Here is a 15,159-nt window from a genome sequence, read left to right as displayed (position 1 = left end):
CCTGGCCCTTCTAATGGTACAATGTTTGTTCCCAAACGGTGCTACAGTGTCCCAAAATGACAGGTGCTCTATTCACACAGCTCGCATCGTTCAGGATTGATTTTATGAGCACGAGGATGACATGCCACATTTTCCCTGGCCACTGCAGTCACCAGATCTCAATATTATTAAGCCTTTTTAGTCTGCTTTGGAGAGAAAGGTGCGTGATCGCTATCCACCTCCACCATCGTTACGTGAGCTTGTAACTCTTTTGCAGGAAGAATCGTACAAGATTCCCTTGAAAACCACACAGGAACTGTATTTTTCCATTCGTAGACGACTGGAAGTTGTTTTGAATTCCAACGGTTTTTCTAAACCAGAGGTCTCCAAAATACGGCCCGCGTTAGCTGGCCGGACATCCCCGGTATCCGGTCCGCCCAATATTTGAGGTGGTACCTATACTGCCAACAATTGAGTTTCGAGGCCTATGGCGACCAATACACCGCGACATTGGCCCTGCTACTCGCTACAAGATTACATAACTAAACTTATTGTTGCGCCCTTGAAATAACAATGCGTTGACATACTCCACCTCTGTTACGTCTTGCAGTAATAGTGTTGCTAACAAAGATTTTGAGATTTCGTTAACTTTGCAGGACGCTTTCGTGAAGAATGTGCAGTGAAATACTTTTTTGTCGGTGAAATTCCCCAGAATAAAATACGCCAGAATTTCGGTCAGGTACGTCCACCAATCAAAATTATTGAATTAATTAAAAATCGTAGTAAGTTTCAGTGCTAGCTGTTCCCACAACCTTAGATTTTTGCGATTTCATCTTTCCTTTAGCCTTACATTACGGTGATCATGGAGTGCTAGGGTGCTTTAATTCCACTAGGTAGATCCTGGCCCTTATGACTTCGTGGAGGAGTCAGGAGGAGTCAGTGTGGCCCGCGGACTAAAAAGTTTGGAGACCCCTGTCCTAAACAGTACTCAGCATGGTGAAGTGTTGTGTTTTTGCTGTTTCCATATTTTTGACCGCCCACCGTGTACGCTAACTTGAAGGCACTGGATCAGTCATCGAAGCAAGCAGTTTATCATCTCAGGTTCCCTTAGTGACTTACAAATTCTCCATCAACTGTACCCAGCAGAGATGATGATCCAATTAATGCAGGATAAACTGCTGCTTCTCCATCATCAGGGGAAGTAGGTGTCGTTCTACTGGATACGAGGGCATCTGGTATAAAAAAAAAGGGGGGGGGGGGGAAAGCGAACTAGCTGATGTAGCAGCCAATAAGGCCTACGGAGAAGCCATTGTGACTACGTACCTTACCCCATCAAGTTTCCAACTCACTGCTGAGTAAAAAAAGCCATGTAACTGTGGGAAAAAGAGTAGCAAAGCATCTGGGACACTAAGCTGCTGTCAGTGATGCCAACTACCCGGCTGTGACGTAGCTCATACAAGTCACTCCGACGGAACCAAGTCGCCCTAACTCGTTTCCGAATAGGATAGGATAATATCAGGTAAGACGTAAATTTTGTTTTAGCTAATGAGGAGACGTCTGTTACAAAGCTTTTAGAATTATTTTCGTTGTCCGAACTTCAACCTAAAGTCGTAGTGTGGGGATGTTTTAGTCTCATGTGGAGTATCTGGCTCATCCTATTTTGTCTCATGATCAGCCAGTGTAGATGTTAAGTCCCATAGTGCTCAGAGCCATTTGAACCATTTGATAAGTCAGTACATATATCTGCGGGATATTTTAATCACTTTTTTATTGTATCTGTCTCTGTTTTCAACAAATATTTTAGGATATGTGTATGTGTGTATATAAAATGATTTTTCAGAAGCCATTTTACTTTTATTTCATTATAATTTTTTATCTTTCACTCATTTTAATCATACTCGTCTCATAGTTTAGGACGGGCGCTAAAGTTCTTGACGTCGTGCACTCTCACAACCCTGTCATCCTCATCATCGACGGCAAGGCCCGGGAAGTTCAAAACCGCATTTCTTTCCATCACTGCACAATTCAGCAAGTGGTAATATTCTCTTGTGGGAGGAAAGTAAACACGCAGGGTGACAATTGTTGAACTATATGAAAAAATCGTAAATTAGTTACAAACTACGGCGTGCACTCACTTTATTCAACATTTAAACGTCACTGAACACATTCGGATTTAGATTATGACATGATCGATATGCCTGCCATCATTTGCGATGATGTGGCGCAGACGAATAGCGAAATTCTACACGACCCGCTGAAGTGCCGGAACATCGATGCTGTCGATGACCTCCTAAACGGCTGTTTCTAGCTCAGCAATGGTTTTGGGATTATTGCCGTACACCTTGACTTTAGTATAGCCTCACAACAAGGAGTTACATGTGTTCAGATCCGGAGAATATGGCGGCCAATCGAGGACCATGCCAGCGGCCTCTGGGTACCCCAGAGCCAGAATGCGGTCCCCAAAGTGCTTCTCTAGAACACCAAAAATTCTCCTGTTTCGACTGGGTCGACCTCCGTCTTGCATGAACAACATCTTGTCGAAGTCGGGGTCACACTGGATTACGGGGATAAAATCATCTTCCAAAAGCTTCACTGACCGTTGGGTAGTCACCGTGCCATCAAGGAATTTCGCACCGATTATTCCAAGACTGGACACCGAGCACCGCACACTCACCCGTTGAGGGTGAAGAGACATCTCGATCGCGAAATGCGGATTCTCAGTACCCCAAGTGCGCCAATTTTGCTAATTGACGAACCCATCCAAAGGAAAGTGGGATTCATCGATAACCAAATCATACATTGCATAACAATTCCCATCACGCTCCTCAGCCAACCGTGCAGTTTGAACGTCGTAAAGCAAACCGTTCAGAAGTTATGACCATTTTATTTCATATAGTTCAATAATTATCACCCTGTAGGATTAAATGATGCCCGTAATATGTCTGCCAGGGGTTCTTAACTGTAGGTGTTACGGGAACATACTAATCCACACATTTGTATCCGTCTTTTGGTCTACAGGAAGGGAGGAGGGAAGGAAGGGAGATGATGGTTTAATGTCTCGTCGACAAGGAGGTCACTAGAGACGCAGCACACGCTCGGAATGTTTCAAAGATGTGGAAGGAAATCTTCCTTGCCCTTTCCATGGAACCATTCCGGAATCTGCAGGGAATGATTTAGGGAAATCATTGAAAACCCAAATCTGGATGGGCGGACGCGGATTTCAACCGTCTTTCTCTCGACCGCGAATCCAGTGTACTCACCACTGCGGCGCTACTTCCCTCGATGACTGAGGAGCGTATACGTGCTACCACACTCAAACGAAGCCATTAATTTCGATCGCTTTACTGCTCGTCGTGTTAGAACTAAACGACTATTTTGAGGAGAGACACGATCAAAACTATCCCCTAATTAAGATATCTGATCTAGGTTAACGTGCATGTACTAAACAAACTGGAACTTAATTTCATTGTTCTTAGTGCAATCACTGTTAAGCCGGCAACTTTTCAGAGTCCCTATGTGCAGGTTGTATTTCCGTGAATTTCTGAACTGATTAAATAAACTATATTGATAAAAAATGACAGTGATTTTGAAACTGTCAGAAGGCTGTATAGCTGCGAGAACCTCTGCCTCTAGCTATTATGGTCGCAGGTCCTACATACGCACCGTAACGAATGAGCCACTTCCAAGCGAGCATCCAGATGTGGCGACAGCGTACCATATTCTGGTCAGCAGTTCTGATACAGATACTTTCCAGCTAATCCTCTGTAGCCCGTAACAACCATACCTTCGTTGAAAACAAATCATTGAAGGTCGGTGTATTTGAAAGGCACCATTAAATTCCATAGTGAGGTGCACTTACGCAATATGTAGTCAGATAGGGATAGAAAATGACCAATCAGTTATGATCATCAGTGTTACCAGTAATCTCTTTCCTTTTTAATTCATGGTACCATGTTATTCCTCGCGTACAACTCAATATCATTGCACAAATCCTAACAAGGGTTATTCGTTTACCTTCACTAAACGAGCTCGTTAGAGCGAATAGTTTTCAATAAATTTTGTGCTATTAAGAACCATGCTTTTATTCCCTACAGGTGCCATATCGTAGGACAACATAACCATGCCTCATTTCTTTGGCCAACAGGACATTGAAGATCCAAGCATTCCTAATAGTAATTAGTGTTTCTGCTAGTTCTGTATTGCCTTAATGACCCTCTTTAATGTCTTCGTTGATGCATTCGTGCAGTTCAAAAGAGAGCTTTACATGTCGGTTTAGCATAACAATGTGTAGGTATTACATTGTAGTGCACTGACACTGAGTTGATAGTTTTATGAATCTTTTAGCGGCATAAGAACACGAGCTTCCACTTGTCGCTGTCCAGGATTTACAGTGAGTACATTGGTTCGAGAAAATCCGTCCTCCCGAAAGGCAGCTACTGAGAGCAAGTGTGTTTATACAAGTACTTACCGATTACCTCTGATCGTGGCAGCGGATAGACGGATAACAAGGCAGGAAATCACTTTCTATGTCATCTGGTGAGCAGCCGTACCATCCAGAACTGTCTCCACACCATCAGATACAGAAACCATCGCTTCACTCAATCACCGCTGCTCGTTGCACATCACAGGGGACGCAGGTTAGCGTGGGGTCCGGTATATACAGCCATCCACGCTTGAAACTTGGGAAAAATTCACTTAGACTAATGAATGGCTGTAAACATTGCTACACACTGTTGAGAGGCTACGTGTACGTCGATGACCACTTCAGGCGCGCATCCCACGCAGCATTCTGATTGATGGTAGACATATTTTCGTGCCGGTGTGTGTGTGTGTGTGTGTGTGTGTGTGTGTGTGTGTGTGTGTGTGTGTGTGTAAGGGGGGGGGGGGGGGCGAGGAATATTGCAAGGGATGAAACGGAAGGATATACGAAACCTGCGGCCAGTGAAACTTGCATCCATTCGAAAGTCTTTACACTTGCGTCTAGTATTCCCTCCGTCATGAATATGCTCTAACATCACGGTTGTCTGTAGTCATTTCTCTAATCATCATGTCTTCTCCATAGGTGAGTTAATAAAATGAGTTATTTTCCTTCAATTTCCTTAAACAACTTACGATACACCAGAAAAGTTTGGAGAGATTTTCAGCAACTACTACAGTGGTAATGTTTTAACTATTATTCTTCAGTATGATTTATCTCGTTCTTACAGCACAGACATGAAAAATATTACTTCCTGTTAATTCCAGATTAATGCCCTTAACGCATTGTCAGTTATTAATGTGATTGTTTATTAGTATCAAATATATTTTCTTGTTTTTTTCAGATCGGAGCAATTATTCTCTTAATATGGAGGTTGATGGTAAGTAACACTCTCATATTCAGTTAATCTGAAATTCATTGTGTATTGGTAGTGACTCATTGTAATAAGTGCGCACTTTATTGTTCTGCCGTTCCCACATGTTCGCTCCATTGGTCATGTACAGGGTGTTACAAAAAGGTACGGCCAAACTTTCAGGAAACATTGCTCACACCCAAAGAAGAAAATATGTTATGTGGACATGTGTCCGGAAACGATTACTTTCCATGTTAGAGCTCATTTTATTACTTCTCTTCAAATCACATTAATTATGGAATGGAAACACGCAGCAACAGAACGTACCAGCGTGACTTCAAACACTTTGTTACAGGAAATGTTCAAAATGTCCTCCGTTAGCGAGGATACATGCATCCACCCTCCGTCGCATGGAATCCCTGATGCGCTGATGCAGCCCTGGAGAATGGCGTATTGTATCACAGCCGTCCACAATACGAGCACGAAGGGTCTCTACATTTGGTACTGGGGTTCCATAGACAAGAGCTTTCAAATGCCCCCATAAATGAAAGTCAAGAGGGTTGAGGTCAGGAGAGCGTGGAAGCCGTGGAATTGCCCGCCTCTACCAATCCATCGGTCACCGAATCTGTTGTTGAGAAGCGTACGAACACTTAGACTCAAATGTGTAGGAGCTCCATCGTGCATGAACCACATGTTGTGTCGTACTTGTAAAGGCACATGTTCTAGCAGCACAGGTAGAGTATCGCGTATGAAATCATGATAACGTGCTCCATTGAGCGTAGGTGGAAGAACATGGGGCCCAATCAACACATCACCAACAATGCCTGCCCAAACGTTCACAGAAAATCTGTGTTGATGACGTGATTGCACAATTGCGTGCGGATTCTCGTCAGCCCACACATGTTGATTGTGAAAATTTACAATTTGATCACGTTGGAATGAAGCCTTATCCGTAAAGCGAACATTTGCACCGAAATGAGGATTGACACATTGTTGGATTAACCATTCGCAGCAGTGTACCCGTGGAGGCCAATCAGCTGCTGATAGTGCGTGCACACGCTTGTACATGGTACGGAAACAACTGGTTCTCCCGTAGCACTCTCCATACAGTGACGTGGTCAACGTTACCTTGTACAGCAGCAACTTCTCTGACGCTGACATTAGGGTTATCGTCAACTGCACGAAGAATTGCCTCGTCCATTGCAGGTGTCCTCGTCGTTCTAGGTCTGCACCAGTCGCGAGTCATAGGCTGGAATGTTCCGTGAACCCTAAGACGCCGATCAATTTCTTCGAACGTCTTCCTGTCGGGATACCTTCGTTCTGGAAATTTGTCTCGATACAAACGTACCGTGCCACGGCTAATGCCCCGAGCTAATCCATACATCAAATGGGCATCTGCCAACAACGCATTTGTAATCATTGCACTGACTGCAAAACCACGTTCGTGATGAACACTAACCTGTTGATGCTACGTACTGATGTGCTTGGTGCTAGTACTGTAGAGCAATGAGTCGCATGTCAACACAAGCACCGAAGTCAACATTACCTTCCTTCAATTGGGCCAACTGGCGGTGAATCGAGGAAGTACAGTACATACTGACGAAACTAAAATGAGCTCTAACATGGAAATTAAGCGTTTCCGGACACATGTCCACATAACATCTTTTCTTTGTTTGTGTGTGAGGAATGTCTCCTGAAAGTTTGGCCGTACCTTTTTGTAACACCCTGTATATGAAGAGATCCGCTGCTTTAAGTCTACGACATGAAGTTGTTACACAATGGGATCAAAAGTATCTGGACACATGGCTGAAAACGACTTACAGGTTCGTGGCGCCCTCCATCGGTAATGCTGGAATTCAATATGGTGTTGGCCCACCAATACCTTTGATGACAGATTCCACTCTCGCAGGCATACGTTCAATCAGCTGAAGGTTTGTTGAGGAATGGCAGCCCATTATTCACGGAGTGCTGCACGAAGGAGAGGAATCGATGTCGGTCGGTGAGGCCTGTCACGAAATCGGCGTCCCAAGCATCCCAAAAGTGTTCCATAGGATTCAGGTCAGGACTCTGTGCAGGCCAGTCCATTACGGGGATGTTATTGTCGTGTAACCACTCCGCCACAGGCCGTGCATTATGAACAGGTGCTCGATCGTGTTGAAAGATGCAGTCGCCATCCCCGCAGTGCTGTTCGACACTGGGAAGCAAGAAGGTGTTCAAAACATCAATGTAGGCCTGGGAAGCGAGAAGGTGTTTAAAACATCAATGTAGGCCTGTTCTGTGATAGTGCCACGCAAAACAACCAAGGGTGCAAGCCCCCTCCATGAAAAACACGATCACACAATAACACCACCGCCTCCGAGTTTTACTGTTGGCACTAAACACACTGACAGATGACGTTCGCCGGGCATACGCTATACCCACACCCTGCCATCGGATCGCCACATTGTGTACAGTGATTCGTCACTCCACACAACGTTTTTCCACTGTTCAATCGCCCAATGTTAACGCTCCTCACACCAAGCGACGCGTCGTTTGGCATTTGCCGGTGTGGTATTGCGCTTATGACAGGCCGCTCGACCATGAAATCAAAGTTTTCTTACCTCCCGCCTAACTCTCATAGTACTTGCAGTGGATCCTGATGCAGTTTGGAATTCCTGTATGATGGTCTGGATAGATGTCTGCCTATTACACATTACGACCCTCTTCAACTGTCGGCGGTCTCTGTCAATCAACAGACGAGGTCGGCCAGTACGCTTTTGTGTTGTACGTGTCCTTTTGCGTTTCCACTTCATTATCACATCGTAAAGAACTGGACCTAGGGATGTTTAGGAGTGTGGAAATTTCGCGTACAGACGAATGACACAAGTGACACCCAATCCCCTGACCACGTTCGATGTCCGTGAGTTCCGCGGAGCGCCCCATTCTGCTCTCTCACCATGTCTAATGACCACTGAGGTCACTGATATGGAGTACCTGGCAGTAGGTGGCGGCACAATGCACCTAATATGAAAACCGTATGTTTTTGGGGGTGTGGGGATACTTTTGATCACATAGTGCATCTGTGTAATTGTCCGTAGCTCGTGATCTAGTGACTAGCGTTGCTTCCCACGCCCGGGTTCCCGGGTTCGATTCCCGGCGGGGTCAGGGATTTTCTCTGCCTCGTGATGACTGGGTGTTGTGTGATGTCTTTAGGTTAGTTAGGTTTAAGTAGTTCTAAGTTCTAGGGGACTGATGACCATAGCTGTTAAGTCCCGTAGTGCTCAGAGCCATTTGAACCATTTGACTAGCGTTGCTACCTGTGGATCACGTGGTCCCTGGTTCGATTTCCTGACGGGTTGGGCGTTTTCTCCACCTGTTGGCTGGGTGTTTGTGTTGTCCTCATCATTCCATCATTATTCATGAAAGTAGCTAGATTGGACTGCGTACATATTGGGAATGTGCACGGGCGCTAATGTCAGCAAATGAGGTCCCCACAAACCAAACGTCAAACCACATCTGTGTAATTCTTGAATGCTAAGAGTTCCGGATCCTTATGCCTATTAGATTTTATATAGATATATTATATTAGATTATATAGATATATTATTATTATATTAGTATTATGTTCTATTATATTATATTTCATATTGAATACGCAAAGGAACTGGTCAGTCACCTAACGTCATTTCACCATAGGTCTCGGAAAAAAGGCTCTTGTTATTCTACTCTAGATGAAGCTTCTCAAGACGGATACGCAGAGCTCTAGGCCAATATCGCCTACGTAGATTTCTAGCAGAATTGTGGAACGTACACTGTACTCACGTTTGATGACCTTCCTGGAGACCGAACGACTACTACATAGGAGTCAGCGATGTTTCAGCAAGCACCTGCGAAACAAAATTCGTGCTCTATATATGAATGTGGACTTCCCGGAGAATCAACAGCTCTTGCTCTTTTCGTTCAAGAGATCCAGAAGAATGTACATCGTGTGTTTCATCATGATGCCATATTTATTGACCTCCAAAAAGCCTTCGATACAATTCCAAACCAACGCCTAGTGAAAAAATTATGCGCCCTCGGAATATCCGAACTGATATGTGACTGGACTGAAGACTTCCGAGCAAACAGAGCTCCATACGTCGTTCTTAACGGAGGGCACCGTAAGAGGCGAAGGTATTGTCCAGTGTACGTCAAGGAATACTTTGAGTAAAATAACTTGCGATGTTTGACAGTTTGCGTGGAGCGAGTGAAGGGAAGCGCTGTTACCAGCACTAACCAAGCGCGCCACTCGTACTTTCGGCATGTAGTCGTTACTGACCGTCATTGACGCATAGTCAATAATAAACAAACGAGAATACCGAACAGATCACTTACATCAATGAAAATTTTATAAATATGTCGAGCATGATGTAAACAGAGCGACTCCCAGGGAAGAATCTTCGTTACCCTCTTCCTTGGAGAGGTCCTGAAGCTGACATAAATTATTGCCTCTTCGATTTCTTCCTCCACAAATCCTTCACAGATTCATGTTTCTTCGACTTCCTGTTGGGTATGGCTCACAACCAGCCATTTGGGCTAACGGTCGTAACAACTTCTTTTATTAACATTTCCACCTCTCTAAGATTTTGTATTATATCTTGCCACGTAACATTCTACCGAGGCCAATGTAAGTTCAGTATGATTGAAACAAGCCTGATTGCAATATGTCCTCTTACAAAGCTAGTTCGTCAACGTGTGTGTGCCACTTTTTGTTTTTACGGCTTTAGAAGTTCAATTACTTTCTCTTATTCACGCCAGGTTCATATTTCTCGGATGGAACGTTTCTCTGCAACCAGAAAAAAAATACGTTTTCCTCCCTGAAACGAAACAACAATAAAATTTGGAAACTAGCAAGAACAATGATTATCCAGCCACCCTTTCCTATTGGCATTATTGTTGTTCCTTCGTCTGTGTGGTTCGTCCACCCGTTTGCCAACTTATGGCACACATTAACGCACGTTTCGTTAAGCCACAGGATGTCATCCGATGAAATGCTTTTCACGGCACGCAGATACCGACTTCTCCATACCATGTCACGACGCTCGGCGATAAACTTCTGAGACGAGAAAGTTTCGTTCTGCAGTCGCACTCATGGAAAATGAAATAATCGTGTGGCATTCTCGGCCCCCGGGTGCAAGTCTTATTTCAGGCGGCGCCACATTGGGCGACTTGCTTGCCGGTGATGATGAAAGGATGATGAGGACAAGACAACATTCAGTACACGAGCGGAGAAAAGTCTCCAACCCAGCCGGGAATCGAATCCGGACACGCTGCGTAGTAGACAAGCACGTAACCACTCAGCTAAGCAGGCTACCATGCAAGGGACGACTTGCCCTCAGAAATAACTCAGCTACTTTGAGCTCAAACAGAAGCTTATTTAACACAGAGTACTCTTGCGTTGATAACAACCATACGCGTGCTTATAGATTGCATCTTGCTGGGATGTGTCAACCGTGTTTATCCGCCTGTCTTAACGTCTTTTCTTACCACAGGTTCTAAGGAGAGGGAAATCTGGTGATGGTTTATCGTTCGCGTCTTCCTTTCCTTCTCCTTTGAAAATCTACAACACTTTAGACCTGTGAATGTGAACCGCAGTTGCTGTTTTGGCGAGCAGTCTTGAAGCATCTAAAGTCGGATCTTTACTCCAGTTCAATATACTCGTACAAGGAGTACGCAAATTCGCGGCCTTGTCCGCAGATTTGAATTCTCTTTTTAACGGTCGATACCTTTCTCGGTATCTGCACAGGCGTGTCAAAGCCGTGAAACCGTCCTGTCGGCACAAATGTAACTAATCTGGCCTGCGGTATCTCGACTACACAGACCGTGGAGCTGGCTCCCAGAAGAGGAAAACAAACTCGAGGTGTAGGTTAATCTGCGGGGAAGCAGAGTCCCAATACCACATAGAGACGAGCACGGAGAAAAGCTCAGTACGCGACCAGCACTATTGACAACAACTAGCAAGTGAAACTATGAGCACGGTACAGTGCGAAAGCCAGGTCCGAGTTGGTCGTTGTCAGCATCAGAACTTCTGGGCCCAGCCTGTCTCCGCCGGCAGGTAAACACCTGAATCGCGCGTGATGTCCGTGACAGCTTGCCACACTGTTCTGCCGCGAGAACCACCCCAGTTTACATCGACGTCGGCTGGCGGGCCTACTAAAGCTTCTAAGCCTGCTTTCTCAGACGTCCTCTTTTTACGGCAAACTTCGTCTTCAGACTGTCACACTACTACAGAAGCTACTTCACAGCAGCAGCTGGCGAACGTAGAACATTCCAATGCTCGAAAAAACAGCTCATCTCACAGCAATAGCAGAGGAACACAGAATGAACGGCTGTTCACCAGCACGTGCTACCGTTTACTGAAGGGAGGGAAACATACTTGCCGACGTGCTGGTGCGACGGAAGGAAAAACGGACTCGTCATTGGTGTTACCTGAACAAGACGATGTCTCTGAGCCGGATGCAGTCGTCCACCGTCTTCCAGAGGTAGCTTCTCGGCCCGCAATGTCTGGGCATTCACTGAGGGTGGGTTTGTTGGTGGTTGGGAGCTCCAACATTAGGAGCGTAATGGGGCCCCTTAGGAATATGGCTGCCAAGAAGGGGAAGGAAGCCAGTGTGCACTCCGTGTTCATTCAGGGGGGAGTCACTCCGGATGTGGAAAGGATGCTTCCGGATGCCATGAAGAGTACAGGGTGCAGCCAGCTGCAGGTGGTGGCTCATGTCGGTACCAATGACCTGTGTCGCTTTGGATCGGAGCAGATTGTCTGGTTTCGGGCGACTAGCGGAAATGGTAAAGACTGCCAGTCCTGCTTCCGAGATTAAGGCGGAGCTCACCATCTGCAGCATCGTCGATAGAACCGACTGTGGTCCTTTGGTGCAGAGCCGAGTGGAGGATCTGAATCAGAGGCTCAGGCGGTGCCCGGGTTCCCGGGTTCGATTCCCGGCGGGTCAGGGATTTTCTCTGCCTCGTGATGGCTGGGTGTTGTGTGCTGTCCTTAGGTTAGTTAGGTTTAAGTAGTTCTAAGTTCTAGGGGACTGATGACCGTAGCAGTTAAGTCCCATAGTGCTCAGAGCCATTTGAACCATTTAGTACCCCGCTCATACAATTACAGTCGGTGGTGACTTCACTCTACCCTCGATATGCTGGAAACACTATACGTTTAAAGCCGGCGGCAGGCATAAAACATCATCCGAAATTGTACTGAATGCTTTCTCAGAAAATTATTTTGAACAATTAGTTCATCAGCCCACTCGAAGCGTAAATGGTAGCGCAAGCATAGTTGACCTTTTAGCAACAAATAATCCTGGACAAATAGTGAGTGTTGTGACGAATAGAGGGATAAGCGACCACAAGGCAGTTGCTGCTAGGCTGAATACCGTAACACCTACAACCATCAGAAAGAAACGGAAAGTATCTATTTAAAAAAGCTGATAAAACTGCTCTTAACACCGTTTTAAGAGACAGTCTTCACTCCTTCCAATCTGATCATGTAAGCGTAGAAAAGTTGTGGAATGTTTTCAAAGACATAGTATCAATTGAGAGATATATACCACATAAATTAATAAGTGATAGTACTGCTGCCCCATGATACACAAAACGGGTCAGATCGTTGTTGCAGAAGCAACGAAAAAAGCATGCCAAATTTAAAAGAACGCAAAATCCCCAAGATTGGCAAAGTTTTACGTAAGTTCGAAATATAGCGCGTACTTCAATGCGAGATGCTTTTAATAATTTCCACAACGAAATTGTCTCGAAATCTGCCCGAAAACCCAAAGAGATTCTGGTCGTACATAAAGCTCATCAGTGGCAAGACGCAATCAATACCTTCACTGCGTGATAACAACGGTGAAGTCACTAATGACAGTGCCACTAAAGCAGAGTTATTAAACACGGTTTTCCGAAACTCCTTCGCCGAAGAAGACGAAGTAAATATTCCTGAATTCCAATCAAGAACAACTGCCAAGATGAGAAACATATCCTCGGTGTAACAAAGCGTCTTAAATCACTTAATAAAGGCAAGGCCTCCGATCCAGATCGTATACCAGTCAGGTTTCTCTCAGAGTATGCTGATAAAATAGCTCCATATTTAGCAGTAATATACAACCACTCGCTCACAGAAAGATCCGTACCTAAAGACTGAAAAATTGCTGAAGTCACACCAATAACCAAAAAGGGAAGTAGGAGTAATCCACTGAATTACAGGCCTATATCACTAACGTCGATTTACAGTAGGGTTTTAGAACATATGCTGTATTCGAACATTATAAAGTATCTCGAAGAAAACGATTTATTGACACATAATCAGCACGGATTCAGAAAATATCGGTCTTGTGAAACACAACTAGCTCTTTGTACTCATGAAGTAATAAGTGCTATCGGTAGGGGATGTCAAATTGATTCCATATTTTTATATTTCCAGAAGGCTTTCGATACCGTTCCTCACAAGCGTCTTCTAACCAAACTGCGTGCCTACGGAGTATCGCCTCAGGTGTGCGACTAGATTCGTGATTTCCTGTCAGAAAGCTCACAGTTCGTAGTAATAGACGGAAAGTCATCGAGAAAAACAGAAGTAATATCCGGCGTTCCCCAAGGAAGTGTTATGGGCCCTCTATTGTTCCTGATCTATATTAACGACATAGGAGACAATCTGAGTAGCCGTGTTAGATTGTTTGCAGATGATGCTGTCATTTACCGTCTTGTAAAGTCATCAGATGATCAAAACTACTTGCAAAATGATTTAGATAACATATCAGTATGATGCGAAAAGTGGTAATTGACCCTATATAAAGAAAAGTGTGAAGCTATTCACACGAGTACTAAAAGAAATCAGCTAAATTTCGATTACGCGATAAGTCTCTCAAATCTGAGGGCTGTAAATTCAACTAAATACTTAGGGATTACAGTTACAAGTAACCTAAATTGGAACGATAACACAGATAATATTGTGGGTACAGCAAATCAAAAACGGCGATTCATTGGCAGAACACTTAGAAGCTACAACAGGTCTACCAAAGAGACTGCTTACACTACGCTTGTCCGTCCTATTCTGGAGTATTGCTGTGTGGTATGGGATCCGCATCAGGTGGGACTCACGGATGACATCGAAAAAGTACAAAGAAGGGCAGCTCGTTTTGTATTATCGCGAAATAGGGGATATAGTGTCACATGATATGAGAATTGTAGTGGCAATCATTAAAACAAAGGCGTTTTTCGTTGCGACCGGATCTTCTCACGAAATTTCAATCACCAGTTTTCTCCTCCGATTGCGAAAACATTCTGTTGGTACCCACATACATAGGGAGAAATGATCATCACAATAAATAAATCAGGGCTCACACAAAAAAATTTAAGTGCTCGATTTCCCGCGTGCCGTTAGAGAGTGGAACGGTAGAGAGACAGCTTGAAAGTGGTTCATTGAACCCTCTGCCAGGCACTTAATTGTGAATAGCAGAGTAGAAATTCTTCCAGTCCATATGTGGCTTAACAGCAAACCAGTGCTTAACAGTATCTTGGTGCCTCTCGCGTCCATCTAGAAAAGATAACCTGAAGATGCCTAAATAAGGCGAAACGCGTCGTTGAAAAATAAAAACCAAGACTGTTTTTAACCAATACAATAGCAGAGTAGTCACGTAGATGTAGACCGTCATGTTCCCTCCAAAATTCGCAGTTTATTTCAGTCTTCGTTATAACGATACACGGAGGCGCTTGCACACCATCGACGCCTGGTCCAAGCCTTGGATGCTGACTTTAACCATAGATAAATGTTATTTAATGGACGTAAGTAAACTTGTGGGCAAAACTTAAGAACGAAATTAACTTTCGCATGACGTGCCAC

General features: G+C 44.6%; 1 protein-coding gene across 1 annotated transcript in view; it reads left to right on the top strand.

Annotated features, from left to right (window-relative positions):
• Positions 1-15,159, top strand: part of LOC126184786 (protein PFC0760c-like) — a 298,617-nt gene that overhangs the window by 177,800 nt on the left and 105,658 nt on the right. Inside the window, exon 8 of the mRNA XM_049927357.1 lies at positions 5,301-5,336. Coding sequence (XP_049783314.1) covers positions 5,301-5,336 — 36 coding nt within the window. The remainder of the gene's footprint in view (positions 1-5,300; positions 5,337-15,159) is intronic.

Source organism: Schistocerca cancellata, chromosome 4 (assembly GCF_023864275.1).
Source record: "Schistocerca cancellata isolate TAMUIC-IGC-003103 chromosome 4, iqSchCanc2.1, whole genome shotgun sequence".
Taxonomy (NCBI): Eukaryota; Metazoa; Arthropoda; class Insecta; order Orthoptera; family Acrididae; genus Schistocerca; species Schistocerca cancellata.
This window is presented reverse-complemented; position numbering and strand designations above follow the sequence as displayed.